The 8,534-nt window shown below is 36.5% G+C and overlaps 1 protein-coding gene across 3 annotated transcripts in view; it reads left to right on the top strand.

Annotated features, from left to right (window-relative positions):
- Positions 1 to 8,534, top strand: part of MAP4K5 (mitogen-activated protein kinase kinase kinase kinase 5) — a 114,643-nt gene that overhangs the window by 79,137 nt on the left and 26,972 nt on the right. For all 3 annotated transcript variants that reach the window (XM_017506742.2, XM_037730770.1, XM_037730771.1), the window contains 2 exons: positions 5,931 to 5,989; positions 7,390 to 7,457. In XM_017506742.2, coding sequence (XP_017362231.1) covers positions 5,931 to 5,989; positions 7,390 to 7,457 — 127 coding nt within the window. The remainder of the gene's footprint in view (positions 1 to 5,930; positions 5,990 to 7,389; positions 7,458 to 8,534) is intronic.

Genomic DNA, 8,534 nt, shown 5'->3' with positions numbered 1-8,534 from the left:
AGACGGGGTTTCACCATGTTGACCAGGATGGTCTCGATCTCTTGACCTCGTGATCCACCCGCCTCGGCCTCCCAAAGTGCTGGGATTACAGGCTTGAGCCACCGCGCCCGGCCTCCAGGATGAATTTTTAAATATATATACTCATGTAACTACCACCCAGCTAAAAATACAAGTATAGAACTTTATCAGAATCTCAGAAGGCTTCCTTACAAGAACCTTTCCAATCAGTATTCTTAAATTCTATACACCCCTGCCCTCCCTCTGCCCAGGCTAATCACTCTTCTGATCTCTGTCACATAAACTGGCTTTTACCTGATCTTGACCTTCAGGTAAATGGAATCATTCAAAAAGCACCCTTTTGTTCCTGGCTTCTTTTACTCAACATTATGGCTTTCAGAGTCATGTGTAGCAATAGTTCAGTTTTCACTATACTGTAATATTCCATTGTATGACCATACCGCAATTTATCTATTCTTCTGTTCATGACTGTTGGATTTATTTCTGGTTTTTGGCTGTTATGACTACTGTAAGCATTCTTACCATGAATTTTCAGTGGACATAAATGATTATTATGAACCACACCCAATGAGCCTAAGACCACCAGGGACAAATGTGTAGTCCAGCAAAGTCAGGTTTATTGACTCCTTGCAGTGACGGACAACACACACCAAGAGGAACTGAACCATTCAGGATTTCATCAAACAGGAGAAAAGAAGTACAGGATTTTGGAAAGAATAAAGTTCAGGTGAAATTTAAGTGATGACTTAAAGCAAAGTAGGGATGTATATGAAAGGGTGAACATCAGGTCTCTGCTGTAAAAGTAAACTCAGAGTGTGTTTCCTTGGAAACCTGTTGAAGTGTTGTGTTCAGAAATGCCTTTATTTGAAGCTCTGCATCTGGATTGGAAATTGAGTCTGTTTCTCTGTGTCAGTGATTTAGGCCAGGCAAGAATAGGATGATTCATTCTAAACATGATTTCATAGAGCAATGTTTCTGGCAGTCATTGATTTTAGGGAGAGAGATATCTCAGTTAGAAAGCGGTATAACTCAGAGAGGGTCATTATATGAAACTTTACGTGTGCAAAATGTCCTTGGGAGAAATATTATTTCTTGTTAACTCTGCATTTGGATTTGTGTCTGCCCTGTCAGCCTGATGAATGGCAAGGCAGATTTCTTACTTTCTCAGTCTAATTCATATATGAGTGTATTAGCTAAATTACCTTATTTTTTGTCGGGGTGGGGGGGTCATCTGAAGAGTATATTAGTGGTTGAGTCCAATTACCTTGGAAACCAACTGATTACATGAAATTGGCACCAAGGGAAGATAGGAGGTATTCACAAAGAGTATAAGCCTAACAGTTAGTTTAATTGTATAATTTTAGTTGACTCATGAGTAAATTTCAGCCAGGTATTAAGACTCATACTCCAGACTGACTAAGGCTGCAAAGGGCAATAGTAAGAATAGGGACTCTCCAAGTATAATTAAGAAGTAACAAGCATCTGTCAGTAGTCCAAAATCTCCAGCTACCAAAAGGTAGGGAATGTGACTAAGAAAATAAAGTACTGTTGCCGCAGTTTAAAGTAAGACAACCAGTGGCTCCAGTTATCTTTCCATGGGTCTTGGGTAGACCTTCCACTTCCATCTGACTTGAGTGGAAGCTCTCTTCTTTTTGTAGTCATCTGCTTCAGAGGGATTCCTTGTCACCTGTTTTTGAGGTGTCCTGCTGGGACAGTCTTCCAGTGATTTAAGATTGGCTTACGTCTCTATATTTGAGAGACATTAATACAGGGATCAACACCCTATTTTACCATTGCATTAGTTATTAACAGTGCCTGGCAAAATTCTATTTATTGAGGTTAGAGGGCAGTATTCCAGAAGACCGTCTCTGAATTTTAATATAAAGGTTGCTTTAGAGGAAATACTTCGTGAACCTGTTCGAATGGAAAACTGTGTGTACTATGAGTTTCAGTTAATAACTGGAGATGTAATAAACATAGAAACTTGAGTTGGTGGCAGTATTTTCAAATGTATAGAATGCTCAGATTTTGGTTCATTGAGAAAGAGTTAATGAGCTCCAGGGGAACTGCCCTCACTTGTCCTTCGGGCAAAGGAGAAAAACCAACAACGAAAAACCCTTTAGGCTAAGGAAGTCTCAGGATTTCTGTAAGTTTAACCAACTTCAGTTTGAGATTTCCATTTGTCCTTTTTATGTTAACCTCAAGGCTAAGAGTGATAAAGGCAATAGAAATTTTGAGTATGATGTACAGATGCTCCCTGATTTACAATGGGGTTACGTCCTAATAAACCCATTGTGAGTTGAAAATACCGTAAGTCAAAAAAACATTAAATACACCTAACCTACCAGACGTCATAACTTAGCCCAGCCATCTTAAACATGCTCAGAATACTTAACATTAGGGTAGCTGACTGGGAGCTGTGGCTTGCTGTCGCTGTCCATCATCTCAAGAGAGTATCATATCTTATGTCACTAGTCTGGGAAAAGATCAAAATTCAAAGTACAGTTTCTACTGAATGCATATCAATTTTGTACCACCAGAAAGTCAGAAAAATTGTAAGTAAAGCCTTCGTCAGTTAGGAATCATCTGTATTGTCTTACAAATCTCCTTAGTAACAGTTGTAGAGAGACAAGTGTTTCTATTTCCAGAGAAGTAATCAGAGATTTCCCAAATAGGTATATTCATCCTAAAAATAGACATGTAATTACCAAATAAAAGCCTATACTGACAGAATAACTATTTTGGGGGGGAAAAAAGCCCTGAAGTATAACATACCTGTATGTTCTTCTACATCAATATTTTTTGAAGCTGCCAATTACAACCCAATTTATGACATCAACTCAGTTTTTTAAAAAAAGAGATGAGGTACTGCAATATGAAATATTTGTGGGTTTTTTGTTTGTGAGCAATTTGTGATGTATCTAACTGCATTTTTTCTTTGTGTTCTATCTTGGGTTCATCGAGCCTCTTAGATATGTAGGTTAATATTTTTCATCAAGTTTGGAAAGTGCTTGGTCACTGTTGATTCAAAATTTCTGCCCCAGTCTCTCTCCTTTGCTTCTGGGACTCCAGTTACATATGTTGGAACACCAGATGTTGTCCACAGGTCATGGAGGCTTTGCTCTCCCTATCTTCTCCCTTTATCCACACATAAGTTGTTTTTTATTTGTTTGTTTTGTTGTTTGTTGTTTTTTTTTCCACTGTACTTCAGTTTTGTTTCTGTTGCCCCGACTTGAAGCTCATTGATCTTTTTTACAGTGTTGAGTCTACTGTTGAGCCTATTCAGTCCATTTTATTTCAGCCAAGCTTTTTTTGGATTTAGACTTCCAGTCATATATGTAATATACCTGTATACACATACACATTATATAATTTCTGTTTTTCTACTGAGATATTCTGTCTACTCACTTACTGTATCTATCTTTTCTCTTAAATCTTTGAAAATATTTATAATTAGCTGTTTTAAAATTCTTGTCTGCTCATTTTAACACCTTTGTCACCTCTGGGTTTATTTTTATTAATTTGTTTTCAACCGATTATGGTTTATATTTTCTAGCTTCTTTTTTATTGTATCTTGGACAATGTAATACAGTGTTGAGCATCTGGATTTTATCCTCTTTCTTTAAAGAGTTAATTACCTGGTATGTCTACTTAATTCTTTCGAGGCTTATGTCAGGTTTTAGTAGAGTATTCAGCAAGGTCTTTCCTCTGGTAAAAAGCCAGATATTTTTCCTGGTACTGTGGGATTCCAGAAGCTCACAGTGCTCTGTTGGCCATTTTCTGAGATACCTTGCATAGTCTTACTTTGCTCTTGGTATTCAGCCAAAGACTTAAGGAAACCTCTTTGCATATTTTTGGAGTTCCTCCTTTATACAGCTTTCTTATTTCTGATATTGTGCCCTCTTTCTAAGCAGTCCCAAATTCAAATCATTGTTCCCTTCACCTTTTGAGACTGTTACTTTTTCTTTGGGCTCCATTTTCTTGTGTACTAGTTTGGAAAGTGCCCCCCAGGCAGTAAATCAGGGTAAATAGGCTCTTAACACCATGTATTTTCTTCCTTTAAGAATCACAGCCCTGTAATGCCAGCTACTCAGGAGGCTGAGGCAGGAGAATTGCCTGAACGTAGGAGGCGGAGTGTGCGGTTAGCGGAGATCGCCCCATTGCACTCCAGCCTCGGTAACAAGAGCGAAACTCCGTCTCAAAAAAAAAAAAAAAAAAGCATCACAGCCCTGTGGTATCTGTAGTGCCTTGCCTCCAAACAGTTGCTTTAGTTTGTACACACACAAACATGCAGACATACATAAATGTTACACGTAGATAGTTGTTTATACAGAAGGGTAAGACCAATTTCTGTTATTTAAAAATGGCCAGGCATGGTGGCTCACACCTGTAATCCTGCCACCTTGGGAGGCCTAGGCGGACTGATCACCTGGGGTCAGGAACTCCTGAGGTCAGGAGTTCCAGACCATCCTGGCCAACATGGTGAAACTCCATCTCTACTCAAAATACAAAAATTAGCTGGGCGTGGCGGCCCATGCCTGTAGTCCCAGCTGCTCCGGAAGGTGAGACAGGAGAATTGCTTGAACCTGAGAGGTGGAGGTTGTAGTGAGCTGAGATTGTGACAGTGCACTCCAGCCTGGGTGATAGAGCAAGACTCAATCTCAAAAAAAGAAAAAAAAGTAATATGTTCACATTTATGTATCTCTAGGCCTGCTTGCCAGTGGTTCTGGTTGTCAACAAAAACAAACTTTAGCTCATCTCTGTTTCAAAATACTAAAGAGGGTCTTTATGAATTATGGTAGTAGTTCTTGAATTCAGATTTTTTTAAATTATGTTAAATAAGTCATTAATGATGAAGGACTTTTTATTTTAGATTTTTTAAAGTAGATACTGTGTTTTATGTAATACCTTCCTAACTTCTGTTGAAAATTTTATGACATGCTGTTTTTGTTTAATATGATAAATTATGTCAGTGCTTTGTATTTGCTTTTTACAAGTCTTGTTTTTAGGGATAAGGACAACTGGATCATATTTGAAAGTGCTTTTTAAAAGAATTTTGTTTGCTGAGATTGTATTTAGGAATTTTGCATCTCTATGATGCAAGTATGAGTGTTTAAAAAAAATTGGGGGGCTTTTAGTCACATTGGATTTTAAATTTTTTTAATTTTAAATACTTTATAAGGAAGTAATAAACCCTCCTTTTCTCTGTTTTAGAACTTTTTATTTTTTATTTAATAAATAAAGACGGGGTTTCACCATGTTGGTCAGGCTGGTCTTGAACTCCCAACCTCAGGTGATCCACCCACCTTGGCCTCCAAAGTGCTTGGATTACAGGTGTGAGCCACCACGCCTGGCCAGAATATTTTATACAAAAGAAGTTAGTCTTTGAATATTTTGAATAATTCTGAAGTCAGTATGACTAGACCAAATAAAATACATATTTAGCAAAATATATCAGATTCCTGAATGCCATTGTGACATTTAATTTGACAGAAGTCATTTGTTCTTTTTAGATAATTTATAGGTAGTTTTCTTAGTTCATCTCTGCCATGAAGCTATAGCTTAAACTGTCTCAAAACAGTCTGCAGCATAGAGAAAATTAAAGCTTTCACTTAGTCATTTACTTTTAATGAATTTTTTAAAATCTCTTCTATACAAAAAGAACTGTTTGTGTAATTTCCTGATTCCAACCAACAGTTAAGTAGAGATGTTAGGAAGACCCAGTTTGTTACTTACTTTTGGTATGCATAACAAAGAGGTACTCTAGTAGTAAAAAAATAAGATATTTTTGTCTTCTCTTCTTTCCCCTTTTCTTTCTCCCTCCTCCACCCTATGTACAAACTCGTCATTACATTTCTGAGATCAGCCCTTTGAGATGCTGAGCTTGTACATACCTGTTATATATTTTGCAGTTGACAAATTACAATTTGAACCTCCTCTGAGAAAAGAAACAGAAGCACGGGATGAAATGGTAAGGATTAATTTTTAAAACATTATTTTTACATTAAGATTTGAGAAAACTTTTTTTTTTTAGTTGTACTTTGATCAGGAAACAAAGTGATACACTCTTTTAAGCATTAATTTTGATAATTTTTTCCATATTAAAGTTTTTAAAAATTTATAGTTGTATTTTTACTAGAGCAAAATGTAATATGCTGTTTCAGCCATTCATTTTAACCTCCTTAGTCTTTTGAAGGTTTTACATGTTATTAAATACACAGAATTTGATTCTTAGCTTTAAGCCCTCAGGACCTTTTTTTTTTTTTTTTTTTTTGATTATGTTTTGTTTATACATTCTGTATTGCCTTACTTTTTAAAATGTATTTTATTTGTTAATATAGCTTTTTTTTTAACTATTGCTTCTATTTTGAAGTTACTGTTTAGTTACTTCTTTCCTTATCTAAAAGGAAAAATTGGCCAAGTGCAGTGGCTCACGCCTGTAATCTCACCACTTTGGGAGGCCAAGGTGGGCGGATCACCTGAAGTCAGGAGTTCCAGACCAGCTTGGCCAACATGGTGAAACCCCATCTCTACTAAAAATAGAAGAATTGGCCAGGCTTGGTGGCATGTTCCTGTAATCCCAGCTACTCAGGAGGCTGAGGCAGGGAGAATCGCTTGAACCCAGGAGGCGGAGGTTGCAGTAAGCCAAGATCAAGCCACTGCACTCCAGCATGGGCGACAGAGCGAGACACCATCTCAAAATAAATAAATAAAAGGAGCCAGGCATGGTGGCTCATGCCTGTAATCCAAGCACTTTGGAGGCCAAGCAGGCGGATCACCTGAGGTTGGGAGTTCAAGACCAGCCTGACCAACATAGTGAAACCCCATCTTAAAAAAAAAAATTAAAAAAAAGAATAAATGAAAGGAAAAAAGTAAAAAAGCAAGATACTATTAGAGTTAGCCTAACCTAGCCTATTGAGTTCATCCTTAATGTTTAGAAGTTGTGCTCTTCTTACTATAAATGTTGCTGCATGATAAAGCCCCAGTTTCCACGCTAACAGGAAAAAGTAGCACTAATAAATTTGTGACAATTTAGTAATATGATATTTAGTTCTCCATGCTAATGGAGTAATGAGGCAGATAATTCAGTTATTTTCTTTTACTGTTTGTTTTGGAATATACTCACATATCGATAAAGAAGATTTGTCACATTTGAAGCTACATTTAGTATGTTTATGGAATTTCTTAAGTTCAAGTCAACTGATAATGAGTCATTGACCTAAATGTGTCAAATGACAAAGCAAATCTAGCTGGAGATTAAAAAATTGAATGCCAAGGTGATTAATAATTATGACACTGGAATGTTTTCTTGAATCAGATAAAATGGTTAATATCTGTTACAAAGTAACATTTTAAACTGTATCTTTAAAGGGATTGTCATCAGACCCAAATTTCATGTTACAGTGGAATCCTTTTGTTGATGGTACAAATACTGGCAAGTAAGTTGTTTTCTAATTTAATAACTGTATTTTATGTGATTACATAAGAAGAGTATGGGGCATGTGATTTATTCTAATAAGCTTTAATTTGCATTCTTGAAAAAGTTACATTATGCCTTTAATCAAGGTAAAGCTTTTGACTTTTACCAAAAACATCATGTATTGATCATTAAGGTTTTTTGTTTTGTTTTAATCAGAATATACTACGTAATGGTAATTTACTAAAAGGTGAGTCACATGATATCATGGGAAAAAAGTACTGTAATGGAGTTAGAAAGCCCCAGTTTTGTCTCTCCAGTATAGTTGCCTCAACAATTAAGTGAGGGGGCTGGCCTTCATGGTTGTTCTTATCTGTGCACTGCAGTTGCCTGCAGAGCTCTTCAGAAATACAGATTCCTAGGTTCCCACATTAGGCCTATGTGTCTGAGGTTAACAGACTATGGCAGTCCACAAACTAAGTATGGTAATTACATTTTTAATGGTTGAAAAGAAATCAAAAGAATAATAATATTTTCTTACACATGAAAATTACATGAAATTCAAGTTTCAGTGTCCATAAGTTTGTTAGAATATAACTATGCTCATTCATTTATGTATCGTATATGGCTGCTTTCATACTATAACATCAGAGTTCCATAGTTAAAACTACTGTATGCCTCTCAAAGCCTACAATATTTACTCTCTGGCCCTTCATAGAAAAAGTTTGCCAACCTCTGGTATAGAATACAGTCTTTGGGTCTGGATCTAAGAATCCTGAAAGCCTCCTGATTTATTGCAATGACTGTGGATAAGTTGTGGGACCAGTGCTTCTCAAACTTCTTGACCTGGAGAACTTATTAAAAGGAAGATTCTTACTCAGTAGGTGTAAAGAGTACATTTGGCAAAGTTCCCAGGTGATGCCAGTTCTGCTGATTTGAGGACCATACTTTGAGTAGCAAAAGGTTTGATGGTATACCCACTTGAATGTATAGGTCCCAGCTCTAAAAATCTGAATCAAGTTTTTACTAATAAGTTAATTTAGTTTTTATTACCTATGAAATAAAGCAAAGCATAACCATAAAGTAAAATAAGACTTTG

This window comes from Cebus imitator, unplaced genomic scaffold (genome assembly GCF_001604975.1).
Source record: "Cebus imitator isolate Cc_AM_T3 unplaced genomic scaffold, Cebus_imitator-1.0 Scaffold358, whole genome shotgun sequence".
In the NCBI taxonomy this organism is placed as follows: Eukaryota; Metazoa; Chordata; class Mammalia; order Primates; family Cebidae; genus Cebus; species Cebus imitator.
This window is presented reverse-complemented; position numbering and strand designations above follow the sequence as displayed.